At 44.5% G+C, this 25,359-nt stretch overlaps 3 protein-coding genes across 4 annotated transcripts in view; all 3 read right to left on the bottom strand.

The window, feature by feature from the left end:
* Nucleotides 1-509: 509 nt before the first annotated feature.
* LOC310748432 (uncharacterized protein) lies at nt 510-14,020 on the bottom strand. Of its 2 annotated transcripts, XR_014541321.1 has the most exons (3): nt 13,850-14,020; nt 8,392-9,529; nt 510-845 (listed from the first exon to the last, which is right to left on the bottom strand). XR_014541321.1 is itself a non-coding variant. In XM_083584230.1 (2 exons), the coding sequence occupies exon 2, from the start codon at nt 9,516-9,518 to the stop codon at nt 8,487-8,489; it is 1,032 nt and encodes a 343-aa protein (XP_083440356.1). In that variant the 5' UTR covers nt 9,519-9,529; nt 13,850-14,020; the 3' UTR covers nt 8,073-8,486. The 2 variants fall into 2 exon arrangements, 1 of the variants encoding a protein (XP_083440356.1); XM_083584230.1 differs by lacking the exon at nt 510-845 and having other exon boundaries at nt 8,073-9,529.
* LOC310748428 (uncharacterized protein) overlaps nt 510-25,359 on the bottom strand; it is a 39,963-nt gene continuing 15,113 nt past the window's right edge. Inside the window, exon 4 of the transcript XR_014541320.1 lies at nt 510-781. The gene's annotated coding sequence lies outside the window, so the exon portion shown is untranslated. The remainder of the gene's footprint in view (nt 782-25,359) is intronic.
* On the bottom strand, nt 17,470-21,014 carry LOC310748327 (uncharacterized protein). The gene is made up of 3 exons (XM_083584025.1): nt 20,995-21,014; nt 20,701-20,788; nt 17,470-18,908 (listed from the first exon to the last, which is right to left on the bottom strand). Exons 1-3 carry the CDS (start codon nt 20,995-20,997, stop codon nt 17,866-17,868), a joined length of 1,134 nt encoding a protein of 377 aa, XP_083440151.1. The 5' UTR covers nt 20,998-21,014; the 3' UTR covers nt 17,470-17,865.

The following is a 25,359-nucleotide window of genomic DNA, read 5'->3' as shown; positions in this document are numbered from 1 at the left end:
GCGGGGTTAAAAGAGCTATTGCTTTTCAGCTATAAGGGCACATTCACCCTTAGGAAGCTCTCCAGGACCAGTATGCCATTGGTGAGTGACCCAAAGTGGCTGTGGTCACCTCACACTCTCATGCCTGTGAACACAGGACACATGCATAAATCTCTCTGACCACCTCAACACTGTGTCTGATCTTTAGATTGGTTTTGCTCCCGCCGAATTAGTGGGATTGTGGGTTTGGTTGGGAAGTGGAAATAAAAATGTGCTTGTGGTGCTGGATCAGGCCCCTGGACCCTTCTCTGAACTAAGCCAACCCTCAAAATTGGAGACAGCTAAAAACTATGATGTAAAAAAGTGAGGGTTTCTGATGGCACACCAGCATGAAATTGTAAACAGAGGTCTCCACTTCCTCAATACCCTCTGGAAAGAGCTTCTGGAAAAGGAAGGAGGTATTTGTGTCTTCTGGAAAATATATGTTGAAAATCATTTGTTACACAAGTGTGAAAAGTGCGCGGAACACATTTTTAAACCATTGATTATTCATTTTATTTGATTTGTATAACAACAGTGGGACAGATTCCAGAGTTCAGCAGGTGCAAATTAATTTGAAGGCACAAATTTGGCAAAGGGATTCATAGGCACCAGGAAATACTGTAGTAGCTTATCTAAAAGGCATTTAGCTTGGGTCACCTGCATTGTGCACAAACTAGGATATGCTTTTCTAACTGTAGCCTAGCAGGATGTGTATGTCCATATGAGAGTATATAATATGTCTAGTACTGTAATCAATAATCTCACTTGGTCTTTAGCTTATGCATGTTTATATCCTGCTCCGCTAACTCCCCCTTATGAGTGCTCTACATTGTCTAAATAGTAATCAATCAAACTTTATAATAGAGAGGAAGCCTTTGAAGATGCCTTTTGGCCTAACACTTTTCTTTTCACTTATTGGAAGGTGGCAAAGGAATATCTGTAGGTGGAGTAGAATTATCAGTAAAGTTCATACCACAGCAGAACAAGACCGCTTCCTTGCCCAAGCCCAGCTGATACTGCCATGTGTACATCTTCTTATTCGGCTGCACAGTTACATTAATAGCTTCTTCAATCTCAGTGGCTTCATTCCAGTCTTCTGCTCTGTGTTGACATTGCTCCCACCATACTGAGCAGTGAGAGAGAACTGGTACTTTGCAATAGCCTCAGTGAGTGCACCTGACTGATATGAGGCAGTCACGGATATGTTCCAGTTGTGCTCCACACTGCTCAACTCCTTCTTGTTGTATCCCACTTTCTTAGTGATCTTCTTATTCCACACAATGGGAGTACCGGAATCATTGGAGATGGTCTGGATAGCTTCCCATCTACCATGGTTAACATCCATTCCTTTAGGAGATTCTGACTAAACACAAATAACTTTCTGGTGGTGTTTGGGTACAGATCATCACTAACCTAGTAACCACTTCTTCCAGTCCACCAATATACCATCGCCAGCTCTTCTCTCTGGTGCATGCTCCAGTCAGTTCTGCATTTCAAAACAACTTTCAGGCATACACAAATATTATATGAGCAATTCTTAAGAAATCCTTAAACCAGCATGCAAGAAAAGGAAACACAAAAATGGCTTCGCAACATTGCAAAATACTTGTTGATCTTGCAGGAAGAGCCTCTTTGTGAATCAGTCCACAGTCCCAAGAGCCAGAAACAACTCCCTTTGCTGCAGTAGTTTGCCTGGAGTTTCCATAGAATTCATCCTCTTAAGTAAATCCAACAGTCCCGCCCACAGTTCCCAGTCTATTCTGGTTAATTCACACATTCAGTCTTCCTAGAACTCTCCTGGGGTTTGGGTCAGGGCCTCCAAACTCATACCCCCAGTCCAAAAGAGTTTCTGTTGCTTTCTCTCTGTGGTCCAGTCTACCCCATCTCTTGCCGCATATTCCAAATCCAAATCTTGTCACCAGACTTTACCTGGGGGCACTTTATGAAAAATTCCTTGACCATCCCCACCTTGGTGGCCAGAACCCTCCCCACTTTGCCTGCTGATGGAGCTAACTAGGGGTCAGCAAACCTTTTTCAGCCATGGGCCGGTCCACCGTCCCTCAGACCATGTGGTGGGCAGGACTATATTGGGGGGAGGTTTGAATGAATTCCTATGCCCCACAAATAACCCAGAGATGCATTTTAAATAAAAGGACACCTTCTACTACTGTAAAAACGGGCTGATTCCCGGACCATCTGCGGGCCGGATTGAGAAGGCGATTGGGCCGGATGCGGCCCCCAGGCCTTAGTTTGCCTACCCATCAGCTAAACAAAGGCAAGCAACTTCCCTATCTCCTAAACCCATTGACTCTGGGTGACCTTGGCTGCTGGGATCTGCTTGGCCCTCAACCTCCTTTCAAGAACTGAAGACACGACGGATGCTGCCAAAACTTTAAGAAACATGATTTATTCACATATTTACACAGGAATTTAGTTGGAGGGAGTCCATATAACAAGCCCCTAATAAAACCCAAGAGCAGTTCAGCACTGGAATCCAAGGAATCTCTCACAAAAAGATTTCAGCCAGCCAGCACAGATCTTTCTGCCTCCCCCCACCCCCTACTATTCTAGGCCTTATGCCAAAGCCGTCCTCCTCTTCCTGTGGCATCACACCCAGTGACCCTCGCAACCTTCCAAATCCCCTGTCTCTTTCACAGCTGCCAGGTCGTTTTGCATGGGCTAATTCCTCCTATTTATTCTGTCCTATCCCAATAAGTCAAAATCCTACCATTTATTAATTTCTAGAGTTTGGGGGGGGGTCCATGGCTAGCCCATTTTGTGTGCTTAAGGGTGCATGAGTAAGTAAAAATATAATTAAAAACACAAAGGTGAGTTCGGGGATTCTCTAAAAACTTAATGGGGGAGCAAGATCTCTTGGAATGTTGATGTTTTGAGTTCCCCCATCCTATGCTAAGGTTGTATATACAGTACACCACAGTGTTCACTACCCCTCAGTCCAATATAATAAGTAAAAAACAGCTCCTTTTCCCTTATGGGGTATCCAAGAGCCTGTATAGAGTCCTGAAGTGGATTCCCCATTGGTGGGAGAAAATAACAGAGGCCAACCAGAGTATGTTGTTGTTGTTTAGTCGCTTAGTCGTGTCCGACTCTTCGTGACCCCATGGACCAGAGCACACCAGGCACTTCTGTCTTCCACTGCCTCCCGCAGTTTGGTCAGACTCATGTTTGTAGCTTCGAAGACACTATCCAACCATCTCATCCTCTGTCGTCCCCTTCTCCTTGTGCCCTCCATCTTTCCCAACATTAGGGTCTTTTCCAGGGAGTCTTCTCTTCTCATGAGGTGGCCAAAGTATTGGAGCCTCAGCTTCATGATCTGTCCTTCCAGTGAGCACTCAGGGCTGATTTCCTTAAGAATGGATAGGTTTGATCTTCTTGCAGTCCATGGGACTCTCAAGAGTCTCCTCCAGCACCATAATTCAAAAGCATCAATTCTTCGGCGATCAGAGTATACTGAGAAGCAAAGCAGCTAGTAAGCCTGATCTTTATTAAGCTGTTGCAACAGGGTCCCCACTCACCACACACAGGAGGGAGGAGAACCCTGAACAATGGCGCAGTCTTTATATAAACTTTTAAAACTGCTCACCCTGTAGCCCAAGACCACCCCCCTAAAACATACATACATCACAGAAGGAGGTGGTCTACAGCAGAGAAGGTGGTCTACAGCAGAGGATACCTGATAATGGTCGTTGATTGCATTACCTGGGCAGTCTGGCCATTGTTTTGTTGTGGTTAATACTTTCATTCCTGAATTCAGGTCACAGGCTCACCCTATTCCTACACAAATACACCCTTAAGACAGGATTTGTAAGCAAAAATACACTCTGTAAGTTAGGTTTGTCTGAGGCACAAAGGTAAATTTGTTTCCTAAGGTTAATCAGGGGCCATATATGTATGTTGATTTCCATTAACTTCATTATTATATAAATAAGTACAAATCCTAATGTGCTTTCTATTTTGCATCACATGTTTTTTGGCCCTGGGAGATTTTAGTTGAAAAACACCATAAATATCAACCAAATGCAATTTTAAAATAATGAAAAATTAAAAGTGTTCATCTACCAACAATGCAATAAGGAAATCTATCCTTCCCCAACTGAAAGAGGAACACAAAGACAGAACAGAGCTGTTCCACCCATGAGGCAAGGTGAGGTGACTGCCTCAGGCGGCAGGATGTACTGAGGCAGCAGGGGTCAATATTTCTTCCTCCCTTGTCCCTGATGTACATCTTCCTTCACCCGTTCTTCCCTGGTGGAAATGGGGGGAGGGGGCTATTTTGAGGCACACCTCAGATGCCAAAATGTCTCAAGACATGAAACATGACCACCACAAACACCATGAACATATGGCATCACTGTTAAAAGACCTCCACCGACTTTGCATCTGCCACAGGCTTGGTTCAGAGTTGTTGTACTCAAGGTTCTTGTACTCGTGTACAAATCCCTGAATACTTTACATCCAGGATACCTCAGAAATAGCCTGAGGTATCCCTGAGGTCACTGGGGGAAGCATGGTTAATGCTTCTCTATGGACCACAAGCGTGGGGAAGATATCCAGACAGGAGTGTCCTGGGAGGGCTAAGTCTGAGCCAGGAGAGGTAGATCCTGTGGGAATTCAGGCTACCTGGGTGTCATTTTGGTCAAAGTATTAAGCTGTGAAGGAAGTGGTATAAGCATTGCGTGGACAGATGGAGTCCCCTCCAACCCCAGGCGACCTCCGAGCAGAATAATGACTCAAGACAACGTGCTATGAGAATAAAATTGACCACAACTTTATTACGTTTCGGATGTAGGGAGACCTTGGCTCAGGCATTGGGCGTTTATCCTTCCCAGTCCCCAGCCGGGGATCAGAGAGACGTTTGGGTTATCCAGAATGTGTGGGGAACGGGCTGGCTCTGGAGAACATATGTGTGGCGTTTGCCTCCTAGGATGGGTCATAAGGAAATACTTAAAATGGGTGTGATGTGATTGGCCAGTGAGAATGCAAGGGGGCAGTAAAAGTTAGAGTGGGAGCTGTTTAAGAGTCAGTTGAGGTTTGGGAGTTGAGAGTTGAGGTTTGGGAGTTGAAGAAGGAAGAAGGAGGATTCGGTGTGGGTTGGTAGAGTTGTATTGTGAGAGAGTGAGAGGAATTGTTAGGTTGAGTCGGATAGATAGTTGGAGTAATCAGTTTGGAGTTGTTAGGAACTAAGATTAAGAAACTGACAAGATAAAAATAAATTGAAACCATACGCTTGTTCCCGCATTTAAAAATAAACTTGATTATTTGTTAATGTTAACAACTGTCTGGACTCCGTGTGTCCCCGTGAGAAGCGGGGTGGTGGCAGCAAAGAAGGCAATCACAGTGGTGGCACAGGGTCAATAGACCGTCAAACGTCCGGGGGCCCTGTGTGATCGCCACAATATGTTCAAGCAGAGAGCCCGCCCCTCATTTTGCCGCCATTGCAGCAGAGAGCAATGACAACCTCTCGGCATATGGCCAATGCCTCCCCTCAAGACCCATTTAACAGGGAACCCCGGGAACACCACCGCAAGGGGGGCGTGGGTCACCGCTTCACGCACCCGCCTCCCATTTAGGAAGATAGACTAAAGGATTCTGCCCAAGGCCTGAAACCACCAAGGTTGTGACATTTTACTAAAGGAAAGGCAAAAGCTGCCAATGCAGGAAAGTTCCTTTTCGGCCCTTCAACAGTGACCATGACGTAGCAGCACCCACGTACCTGTGGAGAAGAGGTTGAAGGTTAACCTGCAAAAGGAGGCTAAACTGAGGGAGGGCAGGGTGGGAGAAGTTCTGGAGCCAACTGGCACTGCTTCTCAGGTAAGATTCACCTGTTCTGTGGGCAGTCCCTCCCCCTACCTGGCTAATCCTCTGGCAATGCCTCCCCAGGTGGGATTGGGCGATTGGCTGAGGTAGGCGGAGAACTCCAGGTATCCAGCCTGGGGAGGGTGAAGCCAGTCCCTACTACCGGGAGACGCACTGGGATGGGGGGGGCTGTGTGTGACCACGCAAAAGGCGCCCCCCATTTAATGTGTGGAGCGGTCACTGTATTATCTAAGTGACAGAAACTGATTTGAACATTTTGCCATCTCTTCTGGAAACCTGAATATTTATCTAGCTGAAGTGAACCAACTGATGTTTAGTAACTGAAGTTTAAGAAGAGTTGTGCCTAAAGTGTTATGTTTAAACCTGAGACATCTTATAGTTAAAGTAAATAAGTTAAATTCTACCTGAAAGAACTCGTTTCCCGACCCACTTTGTGTCATAAACTTCCTTTGCTTAATAAAACTTTCCTTGTTTGTTGGATCAACTCCTGCCTGAGTCTCTAAATCATTAAGTTTTACCTCACAAAAGTCCCCCACTAGATGATCTGAGGTAAATTGTGGAAATTCTTGTAACTGGTGTACCTTGAGGTGGCCACACTATATTTAATTGAGGGCTGGCCCAACGTGAGGTTGAGAAAGTGCTGTTGTGCTGTCGCTCACTGCTGGTGGTTGTTTTTCTTTACTCAGAGAGATATGTTAAATTGTTGAGGTTTTAAATTTTGGAAGTTAAAGTGATGTTTTAAATTGTGTATATGGTACATTTTATTGTTAAAGACAACCTGAGACCTGTGATGTGGAAAGTGGGATATTATTTCTTAAAATAAATAAATAAAAGGAATGGATAAAGATTGCATCCATACAAAGAATCTGAAGCCTGGAGAAAAAATGTATTTGCCTGGCATTCAAAAGCTAATAACATCAGCGGTGGGCAAGCCTGATGAGGGAGAGCACTACACAACCAGGGGCTACCACTGGCAAGGCCTCTTCTCTTGCTGCCCCCCTTGGCACCTCTGTTGGAGGGGGTACACAGACAAGGGCTTCAAGTGATCACTGCAGAGCTCAGGTAGGTTGATATAAGACGTCCTTGAGGTACTGAGATTTTGAACCACATGAGTCAAAACCAGCATTTGAATTAGGGCTAGTAATCAAATGGCAACCAGAGTTAAAGAGAAATAGCCCTTCTTGTGCCTCTAGGACAGGGAGGGGGCAGGGCTAAAAGAGCTATTGCTTTTTAGCTATAAGGGCACATTCACGCTTAGGAAGCTCTCCAGGACCAGCATGCCATTGGTGAGTGACCCAAAGTGGCTGTGGTCACCTCACACTCTCATGCCTGTGAACACAGGACACATGCATAAATCTCTCTGACCACCTGAACACTGTGTCTGATCTTTAGACTAGTTTTGCTGCTGCCGAATTCGGGGGATTTTTTATTTGGTTGGGAAGGCGACATAAAAATGTGCTTGTGGTGCTGGATCAGGCCCCTGGACCCATCTCTGAATGAAGCCAACCCTCAAAATTGGAGCCAGCTAACAACTATGATGAAAAAAAGTGAGGGTTTCTGACGGCACACCAGCATGAAATTGTAAACAGAGGTCCCCACTTCCTCAATAAGTCTGGAAAAAGCTTCTGGAAAAGGAAGAAGGCATTTGTGTCTTCTGGAAAAGATATGTTGAAAATCATTTTGTACACAAGTGTGAAAAGTGTGTCCAGGAGGTGCAGATTGTTAAGACTAGCTGAGCATCCCTGCTTGGGATTGCCATGTTGGGTTGAAATAACGACCGACGAGTGGCAAGTGTCATATGGGAGGCATCTCTCGAGCACGTCTCGGGGAGTCCCTTTTATTGAATATTACAGCATTGCCACATATGTGCTTGTTGCTGATTGGTTAACACAAATACAATGCAAGGGTTGCATATAAGCATTAATCATCAATAGATTAATGGTTGGGAAAGGGAACACAGAATTGGACAGGGTTGTGGTGCTGGATCAGGCACCTGGACCCATCTCTGAACGAAGCCAACCCTCAAAATTGGAGCCAGCTAACAACCATGATGAAAAAAAGTGAGGGTCTCTGACGGCACACCAGCATGAAATTGTACACAGAGCTCCCCACTTCCTCAATACACTCTGGAAAAAGGAAGAAGGTATTTGTGTCTTCTGGGAAATATATGTTGAAAATCATTTTGTACACAAGTGTGAAAAGCACACAGAACACATTTCTAAACCACTGATTATTCATTTTATTTGATTTGTAGAACAGTGGGACAGATTCCAGAGTTCAGTAGGTACAAATTAAGATGAAGGCACAAATTTGACAAAGTGATTCATAGGCACCAGGGAAATAGTAGCTTATCTAAAAGGCATTAAGCTTGGATCACCTGCATCATGCACAAACTAGGATATGCTTTTCTAACTGTAGCCTAGCAGGATGTGTATGTCCATATGAGAGTATATAATAGTAATCATTAATCTCACTTCGTGTTTAGCGTATGCATGTCTATATACTACTCAGCTAACTCCCCATTACAAGAGCTCTAGATTGTCTAAATATTAGCCCATAGTAATCAGTTAAATGTTATAAAAGAAAGGAAGCCTTTGAAGATGCCTTTTGGCCTAACACTTTTCTTTTCACTTATTGGAAGGTGGCAAAGGAATATCTGTAGGTGGAGTAGAATCACTCGTAAATTTCATATCACGGCAGAACAAGACCGTTTCCTTGCCCAAACCCAGCTGGTATTGCCATATGTACATCTTCTGATTGGGCTGCAGGGTCAAATTAATAGCTTCTTCGATCTCAGTGGCTTCATTCCAGTCTTCCTGCTCTGTGTTGACACTCTTCCCACCATACTCAGCAGTGAGAGAGAACTGGTACTTGGCAATGGCCTCAGTGAGTGCGCCTGACTGATATGAGGCAGTCATGGAAATATTCCAGTTGTGCTCCACACTGCTCATCTTCTGCTTGTTGTATCCCACTTTCTTAGTGATCTTCTTATTCCATACAATGGGAGTGTTGGAGTCATTGGAGATGGTCTTGATAGCTTCCCACTTACCATAAGCTGGGCCTCGGCTAATAGCCATTCCTCCAGGGAGCATGCTCACAACATCCCTATGGAAGGAGTATGTAACAGCATCCAAATTTTCGTGGAAGTCGGTGCATCTATAGTACTGGACCCCCCATTCATCATGGGGTTTTACAAAGTAATAGTAATCCTTGATGCCCCAGTAATAGAGACCATCCTTGCAAGCTGGGTGAAGTGTGTATTCAACTGCATCTGTATCTTTATGCATATTAGTGACCCGACGGTAAACACCTCTTTTCTGGAAAATGATATAGAAGGATCCAAAGGCTGAGAGGTAATGGTCCCCTCCACGGCAGTTGGGATGGAGGCTGTATATTACAGCACCTAAGTCTTTATTCATGTTGCTGACACAGCGATAGCTGTCTCCTTTGATGATGTAGAATAGGTCATCCTCATGGGCTAAGTAGTGATCTCCTCCCGTGCAGGAACTGTGCAGGCTAAACACTTCGAGGTCTTTGCCCTCATGGAAATTGGTGGACCTCATGTAGCAGCCCAGGTCTGAGCGGACAATGTAGTAATATTCATCTACCCCACAGAAATCAACCCCTGGGGCTTTGTTCTTAGGGACTATCTCTGGCATTGTGCTTGATTCTAGGAAAAGAAAGCAATGTATTCAGTTAGATCAGAATATTTCACAAACTGATCATTTATTTACTCTTTGCAATTACTTTATTATTAATGTATATTATTTTTGATAATGAAAGAATTAACAGAATTTGCTGACCTCTTGGAAAACAGTCTCAGTGCTTTAAAACAATATACCTGCCAGTGCCAAATATGATGCCAAAGGTAAATGATTACTAATTAATTGTGAGATGCTTTGAAAGATGAACCAAACATCTTCTGCTTGTCAAGACATATTTCTCTATTTATTTATCTCTCCATTTGATAGGAGACCCACCCACCCCTTCCAAGGAATATAAATTGCGTTTAACAGGCTGATCACTTTTAAAAGCAGTTTGCCTTGTGATTTTAGGGAATGGCTGTTTGGGAAATGAAAGATCCAGATTTTGCAGAAAATCTTGTTTGAAGGCTCAATGTGGCTAAAACACCGACATCCATCACTGCTGTGCTTGTTCACAAAGAGAAGCTCTTTGCACCTCTCCCTTGTTCAGAACATATTAAAGAGTGGGCCTTCAATACTGAAGCCCCATTAAATTGAGAGGCTGAGCCAGTTGATTTTGAGGGGATATTTACCGAGATCTTTTGTGGGCACCATACGAGGGCACCCAGGCACTCATGAGTGCCATGCTGGTAACTGCTGTTCTAATTAATTTCCTATCTCAGCTGTGATGGGAAGAGACTGCCTAACAGCTCAGAATATCTTGGAAAGAGGAGCAAAATTCAGATCTGAAGCTGCTTATCTCATTGTGTGCATAAACTGACACCACCCTTTCACACATACAGCACTGGAAGGGGCAGATAAACTTACTTGCCTACCCTCAACCTCGGTAGTTAATGCTCTACAGCAATAGTACTATAGTGCCAGACTGTTGAGGTTCAGAGCAAGTAGAGGATGGAAGGACACATCTATGGGGGCTGTGGGGGAAGAGAAGAGATTCCCCAGTTCTTTATTCCTCCTCTTATTTTCTTGTGGCGTCTGATTTGTTCCTTCTAACACCAACGTGTCCAGGAGGTGCAGATTGTGAAGACCATCTGAGCATCCCTGCTTGGGATTGCCATGTTGGGTTGAAATAACGACAGACGAGTGGCAAGTGTCATATGGGAGGCATCTCTCGAGCACGTCTCGGGGAGTCCCTTTTATTGAATATTACAGCATTGCCACATATGTGCTTGTTGCTGATTGGTTAACACAAATACAATGCAAGGGTTGCATATAAGCATTAATCATCAATAGATTAATGGTTGGGAAAGGGAACACAGAATTGGACAGGCGTGAAAACCTCCTTATTAAGCTGTTACTAGTGATTGATATAACAAAAGTAGATGTGGTCAACCATGCATTAAGAACAGGTCAGGGTACGGTGTTTCATGAACTCAATGTGAACTGAACATTCTAGGGTGGGGAAGGAACGCTTCAGCTTAGAACGGTTTGCCAGAGTCATGTGCAGAAGCAAAACTTCCCATCATCGCCATGCTGTAAGATCTGCACCCCCTCCATGCAGACTGAAGGTTTAAATATGTGTATAAATCCTATTTCTTAAAGCTACAACAGTCTCTACCATGTCTTCAATTCTCCAAAGGAGCACTGGGTGAGTCCCTGGAACACCTTGGGATCTTGCTACAGCTTGGCAGAGGAAAGTGTTCTTGAATGTGCATGAATGTCATTTTTAAATTCAAACTCAGCTGCTGGAATACGTGGTTTGTTTTAGTAGAATGGTTGTTGTATTATTAAAAGGAACTTCATTTAACTTGTACTGTTATTGCTTAAATAAAAACCTTAGAGTGATGTATACATCCTGTGTTCTTGGGTCTCTTCCTCAGTCTGCACAAGAAGGGCTGGTGGTCTGATCAGCCACTAACCTCCACCATTTGGGTGTTTTTGATTCAGGAATATAAAAATAGGGGCAAAATAGAAGTTTATAAGATTATGCGTGACACTAAAGAAGTGGCTATTCCTCTCTCCCTCTTCTGTTGCCATAACTCTAGAGCTCAAGAGGTCCTATTAAAATAGCCTGACAGCAGAGTCAGTCATAGGCAAAAGAACATACATTTCCACACAATGCAAAACTCCCTTATGAAATAAATTATCACAAAGCATTGAGATAGCCATTGTCTCCTGGTGATTATATGCAGCCCTACTCCTTGCTATTCAAGAAGAATTCATTTTGTATAGGACTGCATTCTTAAAGAGATCTGGAGGTCGGGATGGATTTTCCTAATATAAGATATACTTTATACAATATTTACAAAAGAAATGTTCCAGGGAGCTCTAGCTTCTCTGTTGCTGAATCCTTCCCCTACCCAGAGGCCCCTTCCAGTCCCATCTGCGTTCTCAAAGATACCCATGGGCCCCTTCCAAACCCAAGATGTTGCATACGAGTTCAGAATCTGGTAGGAATGGGGATTCTGCCTCTGGATTACATCATGATCTCATCCTGCAAGGTGTTTCATGACATTTAGAGGAGACTGAGTAAATGAAGGGAGTTCTGGTTGCTGGAGGGACCAGAGATACCAATCCCTAAAGCCTTTGGGAAGCCAGTGGCGAAGGAAGAAGAACAGGCACCCAGGGCTGGGGACGGGGCAAACAGCCTACTGGGGCATGCGCGTGTGCCACAACGTACCATGTGTGCACTGCTACATATCATGCATGCGTGCGCATCGTATGTATGGCGGTGGGATCCTCTGCTCGCAGCTGCAGAGTCATCAGAGGGAACCTTCGCTTGCAGCTGCAGCGGTGGTGGAGGGTTAGGGTACACTGTATGGCGCTTGAGCGGCGCCGCGCATGTGCCACTGGCCGGTTTGCCGATGGCACCGCTCGAGTGCTGTACGGATGGCGGAGGAGAGTGCAGCCGCGAGCAGAGGATCCTCCACATGCATCTGCGGCAGCACGATGGCGGTGTGTGCCTGGGGGTGGCCGGGCGAGCCCCCTGAGGTGTGCCTTCTTGTCACACCTCCTCAGAGATGGCACCCGGGGGGCCCGTCCCCCCTTCCTCCGCCACTGGGGAAGGCTCCATGTCACTTCAATATCACACAGGGAATATCATTGGCACTCAACAATTATAAAGAAGTAGTTAGACTACAGCTCCACAAAAAAGCATCCCCTGGACCCCCCTGGGATTTTGCTTCAGCTGTGCAGGGAGAGATTCTGCTTGAATATGCATTAATGCCATTTTTTGATTCAAGGTTTTTTGCTAGAATTCATGGTCTGTTTTAGTAGACTGGTTGTTGGATTATTAAAAGGAACTTCATTTAACTTGTACTGTTATTGCTGAAATAAAAACCTTAGAGTTTATGATTATATCCTTTATAATTATAAAGAGGTAGTTGCGCGTCGAGGTCCCCAAGACACCCCCCCAAAGAAAAACACAATTGACACTTAATTTTTGTTTAAGGTTTTTGGCATAATTTTGGCCACAACTTTATTCAAATACAGCAATGTGAGTGGTTGCTTAGGCATTGGTAGCACTAACTACCGCCACACAGGGACAGCTCTGACATTCGCACCCCCCGCGAAGTCAGGAAGGGTAAGTCACCTGGGGAGAGAGACGGGACTGGGAACCATGCCTCACCTCTCCCCAGCATGCTCCCAGGGGCTTGCGTGGCCCTAGCCCCTTGCCAGGGGGTTTCGGACAAAAGCATGGGGGAGCCCCTGGGTTCCTTTAACGGTAAAACCCTTCAGCAGCAGCAGCAGCATTTTGGAGGGGCAGGCACAGCCGAATCCATACCCCTCCACCAGCAGCAGCATTTTGGGGGGCAGGCACAGCCGAATCCATACCCCCCAGCAACCAATTCCAGACCAATGCCTAACCGCAAACCTTACAAGTTGTGACGATTTGCTACGCGGTAGGCGAAAACCAAGTGGCACACACTAATCAGCCAAATGGCAAAATTCCTACCGGGTCCCTGCCCCAAAGCAGACGACCCCATGACAGGCAATAGCAATGTCAAGCAAACAGCCTAACATTAGGGAAGGGAGGGCGGGTGATCCGAAGCATGCAGCGAAAGAGGACGTCCGTTGCTGCGTGCCCTGTATTTAACAAATAGGGCTGTCAATCACTAAATGGCAACATCTAAATTTCCCCAGTAACAGCCGGCCCCTGCTTACAGGATGGCCAAACCATTTGCCTAGTAACAGTGAGGTGTCTTGTCAGCCCCGCCCGCAACCTGTGCTCTCCATGAGGGAGAACACACTTTAGACTACAGGTCCACAAAAGCACTCCCTCCCTTATGCCCCAAATTCTAAAGTAGTTTTTCTCCTCTCCTGCCCAGTAAATCTCCAAGACTTACCGGTATTCGTGGTATTCAGACAGAAAGTTTTGTAGTAGGTGGCAGCTGCTTCTCTTGGTGGAGAATGAAGGAAATGTGTGAACACTTGCTGTTTAAATAGGATAGAAGAGGCTACGGATTAAGGAGAAGCTACACACTGCTCCACCTACATTGGAACCAAATACACGATTTATTGATTTTTTTCAGACAGTGTACAGAAAAAACAACCACAAGAAAACCCTGCCACTCCCCTGAATGCAGAGTTTGCCAGGAACAAAAAAATTGCATCAGCAGAACTTGGAATATATGTAATTTTCTAGTGTTGTGGAAAAAGAATCATTCCATAATATTCCTCCTTCTCCAGCTGTCATCTCTGGTACATGTGCCAGACTGTTATGTATCTCAAACAACTTTTGGACACACAGAAAGACTGTATAAGCAATTCTTATATAAGCCTCTATGTAAATCACTCCACAGTCCCTAGACTCCGAATAAGCGCTCGCTGGGTGCTATTTGAGGCCCCCGGCGTGCAACAAACCCCGATCCTCAATGAGATTTGCAGGATGTGGCCCACCTTCCCCGTGCCGTGGAGCGTTGGGGGTTCCGCCAAGCCCCCTGATCAAACACACCTATCCGCAGCGCTGTTGGGGGCGGGGCCAGGTGAGCAGACCGCAGGTGAGCAGGCTTCACTCTGCTCCACTCCAGGGGTTGGAATATGGGGCGGAGCCTGCTCTGAGTGCGCAGTTGGCTCTGGAGCTCCACCCACCTGACCCTCTCTTTGATCACCAGCTTTATTAAAGGTTAACCTTTTCAGGTTCGCAGGCGTTGCTACGGTCCTATGATGGTTGCTGTTAAAGGACCGGGAAGGAATTCCCCCCGCATGGCAGGTTTCATCTTCCCCATAGCAATTGTCACAACTTTAGTGGTTTTAGACCTTAGGCGGATTCCTTTAGTCTATCTTTCTTATAGGAGAGCGCGAAATGGTGACTCTTCCCCCCTTGCAACAGCGTTTTCAGGGTTCCCCATTAAAGGAGGTTTGTGAAGGGAGTGACTGGCACAGTGAACGCCCCAAAGGTGCGTGCGGGGGAGGGGGGCTTGCTGTGTAAACATGCATTTTGCAGTGCCCCCTCTGATCTGATGAACCCCGCTGTGCCTCAGTTCCCCCGGCTGCAGGGCTGAGAGGGATAGACCCCCAATGCCTAAGCCAAGGTTTCCTACATCTGAAATCGATAATAAAAGTTGTGGTGATTTGAAATCCCAGTATACGTTGTGATGTGTGAGTCATTGGTCCCGTTTTGTCACCAAGAGGTGAGGAGGTCTTTCCTTGGCCTACAAAGATTCCCTTTGCTGCAGTAGTTTGCCTGGAGTTTCCACAGAAATCTTCCTCTTAAGTAAATCAAACATCCCTTCCACACTTCCCAGTCCACTCTGGTTAATTCACACATTCAGTCTTCCTAGGGCTCTCCTAGGAAGAACAGAATTCAGAATTCCTGCTGCTTCCTCTTTGTGGTCCAGCCTACTCCATCTCTTGCCGCATATTCCAAATCCAAATCTTGCCACCGGGCTTTAGCTGGGGGCACTTTATGAACAATTCCTTGACCCACACCCACCCCACCTTGGTGGCCAGAACCCTCCCCCCTTTGCCTTCTGATGGGGCTAAATAAAGGCAAGCAACTTCCCTATCGCCTAAACCCATGGACTCTGAGTGACCTTGGCTGATGGGATCTGCTTGGCCCTCAACCTCATTTTAAGATTTGAAGACAGGGCGGATGCTGCCAAAGCTTTACGAAACATGATTTATTCACGTATTTACAGAGGAATTTAGTTGGAGGGAATCCATCTAACAAGCCCCTAACAAGCTCCAATAGGGGCTTGTTTTCTACATTAGTTCAGCACTGGAATCCAAGGCAACTCTCACAAAATAACTTCAGCCAGCCAGCACAAATTGTGGTGCCTCCTCCCCTGCTGCTACTCGAGGTCTTGTGCCAAAGCCCCCCCCCCAACTCTTCCTGCAGCATCACACCTACCCGTAGTGACCCTAGCAACCTTCCAAATCCCCTGTCTCTGTCACAGCTCAGGGCAGCAGGGGAAGTACAGTTCTCTTGCCTTCCCAAGGGCCCTTACTAGCCCTGTATTGTTTCTTAATGGTTCAAGCTAGGCCAGGTTATTTTCCATAGGCTAATTCCTCTGCTGCTTGTATTTATCCTGTCCTATCCCAATAAGTCAAAATCCTACCATTTTTAATATCTAGAGGTTAGGGGGGGGTCCATGGCCAGCCCAGTGTGTGTGCTTAAGTGTGCATGAGTAATTAAGAATGTAATTATATAATTCAAACTCAGTTGCTGACATACATGGTCTGTTTTAGTAGGCACGTTGTTGGATTAATAATAGGAACCATAGAATCCTCGAATTGTAGAGTTGGAACTTCATTTATCTTGTATTGTTATTGTTGAAATAAATAATTTGAGGAATAGTTCCTGTGTTCTTGGGTGTCCCCCCCAGTCCCATCTCACAAATGATGACTGGTGGAACCTTCTCCCACAAGAAGTTAGGCAGACCCTCACCCTACTGACTTTCAGAGGTGTGGTCAAAGCTGTTTTATTTCAGAGAGTCATTGCTTCCTGAATGCTTCTCAGAAGGTTAAAATGGTCACTGCTGGTGATTGTTTTTCCTTTTCTGAGAGAGAGATTTAAAATTCTTGAGGTTTTAAATTTTGGAAGTTTAAGTGATGTTTTAAATTGTGTATATGGCACATTTTATTGTTAAGGACAAGCTGAGACCTATGATGTGGAAAGTAGGATGTAATTTCTTAAAATAAATAAAATAAAAGGAATAGATAAAAATTGCATCGATTCAAAGAATCAGAAGCCAAGAGAAAAATGTATTTGCCTGGCATTCGAAAGTTAATAACATCCGTGGTGGTCAAGCCTAATGAGGGAGAGCTCTACACAACCAGGGGCTACCACTAGCAAGGCCTCTTCTCTTGCTGCTCCCCTTGGCACCTCTGTTGGAGGGGGTGCAAAGAGAAGGGCTTCAAGTGATCACTGCAGAGTTCAGGTAGGTTGATATGGGAAGGGGAGGTCCTTGAGGTACTGAGATTCTGAACCACGGAAGTCGAAACCAGCATTTGAATTGGGGCTAGTAATCAATCGGCAGCCAGAGAAAAGAAAACATTTCCTTTCTAGAAACTCTAGGACAGGGAGGGGGCGGGGCTAAAAGGGCTACTGCTTTTTAGCTATAAGGGCACATTCACCCTTAGGCAGCCTCCCAGGACCAGTATGTCATTGGTGAGTGACCCAAAGTGGCTGTGGTCACCTCACACTCTCATGCCTGTGAACACAGGACACATGCATAAATCTCTCTGACCACCTGAACACTGTGTCTGATCTTTAGATTGGTTTTGCTGCTGGCGAATTAGGGGGATTCTGGGATTGGTTGGGAAGGGGACATAAAAATGTACTTGTGGTGCTGGATCAGGCCCCTGGAGTGAGGGTCTCTGACGGCACACCAGCATAAAATTGTACACAGAGCTCCCCACTTCCTCAATACACTCTGGAAAAAGGAAGAAGGTATTTGTGTCTTCTGGGAAATATATGTTGAAAATCATTTTGTACACAAGTGTGAAAAGCATACAGAACACATTTTTAAACCACTGATTATTCATTTTATTTAATTTGTAGAACAGTGGGACAGATTCCAGAGTTCAGCAGGTACAAATTAAGATGAAGGCACAAATTTGACAAAGTGATTCATAGGCACCAGGGAAATAGTAGCTTATCTGAAAGGCATTAAGCTTGGATCACCTGCATCATGCACAAACTAGGATATGCTTTTCTAACTAGCCTAGCAGGATGTGTATGTCCATATGAGAGTATTTAATAGTAATCATTAATCTCACTTCGTGTTTAGCTTATGCATGCAGCTAACTCCCCATTACAAGAGCTCTAGATTGTCTAAATATTAGCCCATAGTAATCAATTAAATGTTATAAAAGAAAGGAAGCTTCGAAGATGCCTTTTGGCCTAACACTTTTCTTTTCACTTATTGGAAGGTGGCAAAGGAATACCTGTAGGTGGAGTAGAATCATTCGTAAATTTCATATCACGGCAGAACAAGACCGTTTCCTTGCCCAAACCCAGCTGGTATTGCCATATGTACATCTTCTCATTGGGCTGCAGGGTCAAATTAATAGCTTCTTCGATCTCAGTGGCTTCATTCCAGTCTTCCTGCTCTGTGTTGACACTCTTCCCACCATACTCAGCAGTGAGAGAGAACTGGTACTTGGCAATGGCCTCAGTGAGTGCGCCTGCCTGATATGAGGCAGTCATGGAAACCTTCCAGTTGTGCTCCACACTGCTCATCTTCTGCTTGGTGTATCCCACTTTCTTAGTGATCTTCTTATTCCATACAATGGGAGTGTTGGAGTCATTGGAGATGGTCTTGATAGCTTCCCACTTACCATAAGATGGGCCTTGGGTAATAGCCATTCCTCCAGGGAGCATGTTCACAACATCGCTATGGAAGGAGTATGTAACAGCATCCACATTTTCATGGAAGTCGGTGCATCTATAGTACTGGACCCCCCATTCATCATGGGGTTTTACAAAGTAATAGTAATCCTTGATGCCCCAGTAATAGAGACCATCCTTGCAAGTTGGGTGAAGTGTGTATTCAACTGCATCTGTATCTTCATGCATATTAGTGATCCGACGGTAAACACCTCTTTTCTGGAAAATGATATAGAAGGATCCAAAGGCTGAGAGGTAATGGTCTCCTCCACGGCAGTTGGGATGGAGGCTGTATACTATAGCATCCGAGTCTGTATTCATGTTGCTGACACGGCGATAGTTGTCTCCTTTGATGATGTAGAATAGGTCATCCTCATGGGCTAAGTAGTGATCTCCTCCCATGCAGGAACTGTGCAGGCTAAACACTACTAGGTCTTTGCCCTCATTGAAATTGGTGGACCTCATGTAGCAGCCCAGGTCTGAGCGGACAATATAGTAATATTCATCTACCCCACAGAAATCAACCCCTGGGGCTTTGTTCTTAGGGACTATCTCTGGCATGGTTCTTGATTCTAGGAAAAGAAAGCAATGTATTCAGTAAGATTTCACAAATTGATCATTCATTTACTCTTTGTAATTACTTTATTATTATATTATTTTTAATAATGAAAGATTTAACAGAATTTGCTGACCTCATGGAAAACAGTCTCATTGCTTTAACACAATATACCTGCCAGTGCCAAATATAATGCCAAAGGTAAATGATTACTAACTAATTGTGATGTGCTTTGAAAGACGAACCAAACATCTTCTGCTTGTCAAGACATATTTCTCTATCTATTTCTCTCTCCATTTGATAGGAGACCAACCCACCCCTTCCAAGGAATATAAATTGCGTTTAACAGGCTGATCACTTTTAAAAGCAGTTTGCCTTGTGATTTTAGGGAATGGCTGTTTGGGAAATGAAAGATCCAGATTTTGCAGAAAATCGATGCTTGTTTGAAGGCTCAGTGTGGCTAAAACACCTATATCCATCACTGCTGTGCTTCCTCACAAAGAGAAGCTCTTTGCACCTCTCCCTTGTTCAGAACATATTAAAGAGGGGGCCTTCAATACTGAAGCCCCATTAAATGGAGAGGCTGAGCCAGTGGATTTTGAGGGGATATTTACCGAGACCTTTTGTGGGCACCATACGAGGGCACCCAGGCACTCATGAGTGCCATGCTGGTAACTGCTGTTTTAATTAATTCCTATCTCAGCTGTGCTGGGAAGAGACTGCCTAACAGCTCAGAATATCTTGGAAAGAGGAGCAAAATCTCATTGTGTGCATAAACTGACACCATCCTTTCACCCATACAGCACTGGAAGGGGCAGATAAACTTACTTGCCTACCCTCAACCTCAGTACAGGAACTGCAGCCATAGTATTATAGTACCAGACTGTTGAGGTTCAGAGCTAGGAGAGGATGGAAGTACACATCTATGGGGGCTGTGGGGGAAGAGAAGAGATTTCCCAATTCTTTATTGATTCAGGAATCTCTTCCTCACCCTACACAAGAAGGGTTGGTAGTCTGATCAGCCACTAAACCCCACCATTTGGGTGTTTTTGAGTCAGGAATATAAAAATAGGGGCATAACAGAAGTTTATAAGATTATGCGTGACACTAAAGAAGTGGCTATTCCTCTCTCCCTCTTCTGCTGCCATAACTCTAGAGCTCAAGAGGTCCTATTAAAATAGCCTGACAGCAGAGTCAGTGATAGGCAAAAGAACATACATTTCCACACAATGCAAAACTCCCTTATGAAATAAATTTTCACAAAGCATTGAGATAGCCATTGTCTCCTGGTGACTCATGAAGCCCTACTCATTGCTATTCAGAAACACTCAGTGTCACACCTCCTCAGAGATGACACCTGGGGGGCCGCCCCCCTTCCTCCGCCACTGGGGAAGGCTCCATGTCACTTCAATATCACACAGGGAATATCATTGGCACTCAATAATTATAAAAAAGTAGTTAAACTACAGGTCCACAAAGAAGCACCCCCTGGAACACCCTGGGATTTTGCTTCAGTTGTGCTGAGAGAGATTCTGCTTGAATATGCATTAATGTCATTTTTAGATTCAAGGTTTTTTGCTAGAATACATGGTCTGTTTTAGTAGACTGGTTGTTGGATTATTAAAAGGAACTTCATTTAACTTGTACTGTTATTGCTGAAATAAAAACCTTAGAGTTTATGATTATATCCTTTATAATTATAAAGAGGTAGTTAGAGTGCAGGTCCACAAAAAAGTACTCTCTCCCTTATGCCCCAAATTCTAAAGTAGTTTCTCTTCCCTCCTGCCCAGTATCCCTCCAAGACTTACCGGTATTCGTGGTATTCAGACAGAAAGTTTTGTAGTAGGTGGCAGCTGCTTCTCTTGGTGGAGAATGAGGGACATGTATGAACAGTTGCTGTTTATATAGGATGGAAGAGGCTATGGGTTAATGAGAAACTACACACCGCTCCACCTACATTGCAACTAAAAGACACATTTATTGATTCTTTTCAGATGATAAACAAAGATAACAGTCACAAGAAAACCCTCCCACTCCCCTTCTCAGAGTGCAGAGTCTTCCAGGAACAAAAATATAGCATTAGCGGAACTTAGAATATATACCATTTTCTAGTGTTGTGGTCAAACAAATGAATCGTTCCATGATATTCCATGTGATGCTGGTGGACAGAAAGCATGTTCAGTGGATTGTGCATATTCAATAAAATCAAACCATTTCGTAAGAAAAGAAGATTCTTCCCCCCTAGGTACGATATTCTTGTTGTACTGTAGTTAGTGTTTCCATAAGGGTTGAATCCCAGGTCTGTAAAATCCATGCATAAAAGAGATCTGAATTAAGTGCTCTGCTCCCAAAGCTTTGGCTAATTAAACAATCTGTAGCCTTTTAAAGTGGGGTGGGTATTTTTTTGTTTGTTGGTATGTCATGTTTGTTTTTTGTTTTTTATAAAGTGAACTGTCCTGTGATCTTAGGATGAAGGGTGATACAGAGTTTTAATAAATAATAATAATACCTGAATGCATTTTTACACATGTATGCTGTTGCCATATTTGGAATACAGTGGTACCTCGGGTTACAGACGCTTCAGGTTACAGACTCCGCTAACCCAGAAATAGTACCTCGGGTTAAGAACTTTGCTTCAGGATGAGAACAGAAATTGCGCAGTAGTGGCGCAGCGGCAGCGGGCACCCCATTAGCGGGAAGTGGTGCTTCAGGTTAAGAACAGTTTCAGGTTAAGAACAGACCTACAGAACAAATTAAGTTCTTAACCCGAGGTACCACTGTACTTAGTTCTCAACCCCTCATCTCACATAGAGGATATTGGGGGACATAATGAAGTAATCTTGCCATTAATTGTATTAAGTTTGAATGGATGCATGTACCAGTGCTGTAGAACTTTCAGCGAGTTTTATTAGGTTCAAACTGATGTTGAACAAAAAGGAGGACTTTTTGCAAGGGACAACTGAAATGCTATTTGAATCTGATGATTTGGAAGAGACCTAGGAGGCCATGGAGAAATGGATATGAAATAATCTAATACGGGTATGGATAAACTACTGTGAGTGTTGCCCAGGGCAAGATAAAGCAACTAACAAATTGACTTACCGTATTTTTCGCACCATAGGACGCACCAGACCATAGGGCACACCTAGTTTTGAGAGGCGGAAAACAAGAAAAAATTATTCTGAACCCCAGAAGCCAGAACAGCAAGATTGATCTGGCTTCTGGGATACCGTGTGGCTGTTCTGGCTTCTGGGGTAACCACGCCAAGGCTCTTCAGGGCAGCGGGATGAAGGCTCCCCCTGCCCAAAGAGGCTGCACAGGGCTAAAGCAGAAGCCAGGACAGATGCGTCGCTGAAGGGGTACTGCGCCATCTCTCTCTCTGTGCAATGCCCCTCCTTCACAGGAGAGGTGCTGCGCAGAGAGGGAGAAGGGGCAGCGCCCTTCAGCGAAGCTGGAGAAGGAACAGAAGAAGACCCTTCTGTTCCTCCTCGGGCTTCGCTGGACAGGTGCGTCGCTGCGAAGCGGGAGGAGGAACAGGAGACCCTTCTGTTCCTCCTCCGGCTTCGCTGGATAGGCGCATTGCTCAAGGGGCGCTGCGCCTTCTCTCTCTCTCTGCGCAGCGCCTCTCCTTCACAGGAGAGGCGCTGCGCAGAGAGGGAGAAGGTGCAGCGCCCTTCAGCGAAGCTGGAGAAGGAACAGGAGGAGACCCTTCTGTTCCTCCTCGGGCTTCGCTGGACAGGTGCGTCGCTGCGAAGCGGGAGGAGGAACAGGAGACCCTTCTGTTCCTCCTCCGGCTTCGCTGGATAGGCGCATTGCTCAAGGGGCGCTGCGCCTTCTCTCTCTCTCTGCGCAGCGCCTCTCCTTCACAGGAGAGGCGCTGCGCAGAGAGGGAGAAGGTGCAGCGCCCTTCAGCGAAGCTGGAGAAGGAACAGAAGGAGACCCTTCTGTTCCTCCTCCGGCTTCCAGGACAGGCGCATCGCTGCGAAGCCAAGGAGCCTGCATTTGCTCCATAGGACGCACACACATTTTCCCTTCATTTTTGGAGGGGAAAAAGTGCGTCCTATAGAGCGAAAAATACGGTATTTTGCATCTTCTGTTGCTTGTCCCTGAGAGATTTACTGGATGAACAATTTAATTGTTTTATGGTGGTCATCATGTAAACCTCATAGCCTTATATTGCCACCCTATTGTTTGGGGGCTTCCAGGCAGCATCTAGCTGACCATTGTGGACACAACTATAAATTGACCTTCGGTCTGGATCCAGCAAGGCTCTTTTTATGTCAACACCCAGAAGGTCAAATTAGAAAATGCTTGCTTAAAGTTGGTTTGTCATAAAATCAGTAAGGAGTTGCTGTAAGAACAATACAAACATTTGGGGTTTGCGAAAGTATTGCTATTTAGATATTGACCAACACGACTTACCTAATCTAATCTTGAGAGGGATTTCCATGGCCAGACCAGTGTGTTTGCTTCAGTGTGCATGAGTAATTAAGAATGTAATTTTAAAATTCAAACTTATTAAAAAGAACCACAGAATCATAGAATCGTAGAGTTGGAACTTTATTTATCTTGTATTGTTATTGTTGAAATAAAAACCTTAGACTAAGGCATAGATCCTCTCTGTCTCTCTCTCTCCACAATCCCTTCTCACAAATGATAAATGGTGGGCTGATCTGCTACTAAACGACACAGTTATTTGATAATTTTGTAAGAAAGGTCTAACATATTTGTGACTTTTGAATTCAGTAATAAAAACATGGACATTTTGGAAGTTTACAAGATTATGAATGGCACTGAAGAAGTGGATCTCTCTGTCTCTCTCTCATTCTCTGTCTTGCTCTGTGCAGGACATAAAGCTGAGTTGGGGGTTTCCCTGTAAACTCAATGGGGGAGCAAGATCTCTTCGAGTGTTAATGTTTTGTGTTCCCCCATCCTATGCTAAGGTTGTATATACAGTACAGCACTGATGGACTACATGGAGTTGGCGGAAATGACTGGCAGAATCCGAGACCAGGGAGAAGAGTTGGTGGAAGAAGATTGGAAGAAATTTAAAGACTATTTACAGAAACACTGTAAAATTAATGAATGTTAAAATGATGCTGGAATGGACCTAAGTGGACTTAGTAATAAGATCAGTAAGAGTATGAAAAAATGGTAGGACAATTAGTTAAGGTACAAAGTTGCAAATTTGATGAAAATCAACCTAAATGTTATAATGAAAAAGGGGTAAGGATATGCTGAACTAATGTTATGACTGGGAATACAGGAGAGGGAGGCGTGAGGAGGTCAAAGAAATAAGCGAATGAGAATTTTGAAAAAATGAGAAAATTGAGTTGGTTTTTAATTTTTTTTTCTGTTGTTATGTGATTGAGTGTTTTTTCTTCTTTTTGATGTATGTTCTGTGGTTTTTCTGTTTTTGTATGCTTCTTTCTCCGGTTATGATTATTCTTTGTGAAAACTTTAATGTATATATATATATATATATATATATATATATATATATATATACACACATACAGTACAGCACAGTGTTCAGTACCCCTCAGTCCAAGGAAACTGAATCCTGGGTAAGCACAGGAATCACAGGAGTCTCTCCCCACTTTGGGATTGGGATGTGCAGAACATAGTTTTGATCTAAGCTTCCATTGTCCAGGAAGATCCCCAACTCTGTTTTCTCCCCACAACACCTCTGTAAGTTAGGTTTCTCTGAGGTGCAAAGGAAAACCTGAACAGGCCCTGAAACATGATGACCACCACAAACATCACAAACACATGGCACCACTGTTAAAAGATCTCCACTGACCTTGCATCAGCTACGGCCTTGGTTCAAAGTTCTGGTACTTGTGTGCAAATCCCTGAATACTTTACGTCCAGGATACCTCAGAGATAGCCTGAGGTATCCCTGAGATCACTGGGGGAGCATGATTAGTGCTTCTCTATGGACCACAAGCATGTCTTGTGTCAACAAGGAGATGTGCCTTCAGTGGAACTTTCTGCCACAAGAAGCTAGGCAGACACTCTCCCTACTGAGTTTCAGAGGTCTGTTCAAAACTTCTTTTTCAGGAGGCCTTTGGATCCTGAATGCATCTCAGACGGTTAAAATGGTCAATGCCAGTGGTTGTTATTCTTTTCAGAGAGAGAGAGATTTTAAATTCTTTAGACTTTAAATTTTGGAAGTTTAAGCGATGTTTTAAGTTGTGTATATTGTACACTTAATTGTTACAGGCCACTTGAGACCTATGATGTGGAAAGTGGGATATAATTTTTTAATATAAAAAAATAAAAGCAACAGATAGAAATTGCACCGATTCAAAGAATCAGAAGCCAGGAGAAAAATGTATGTGCCTGGCATTCAAAAGCTAATAACATCAGTGGCAGGCAAGCCTGATGAGGAAGAGCATGACACAACCAGGGGCTACTACTAGAAAGGGCTCTTCTCTGGTTGCCACTCTCGGCACCTCCTTTGG

This window comes from Podarcis filfolensis, assembly GCF_964270895.1.
Source record: "Podarcis filfolensis genome assembly, chromosome: 13".
Taxonomy (NCBI): domain Eukaryota; kingdom Metazoa; phylum Chordata; class Lepidosauria; order Squamata; family Lacertidae; genus Podarcis; species Podarcis filfolensis.
This window is presented reverse-complemented; position numbering and strand designations above follow the sequence as displayed.

Excerpts from the sequence above, each read along its gene's own strand:
- LOC310748432 (XM_083584230.1), bottom strand. The coding sequence starts at position 9,518 with ATGCCAGAGATAGTCCCTAAGAACAAAGCCCCAGGGGTTGATTTCTGT.
- LOC310748327 (XM_083584025.1), bottom strand. Across the intron at positions 18,909-20,700 it reads TCTGAATACCACGAATACCG|AATCAAGAACCATGCCAGAG; the intron begins GTAAGTCTTGGA and ends TTCTTTTCCTAG.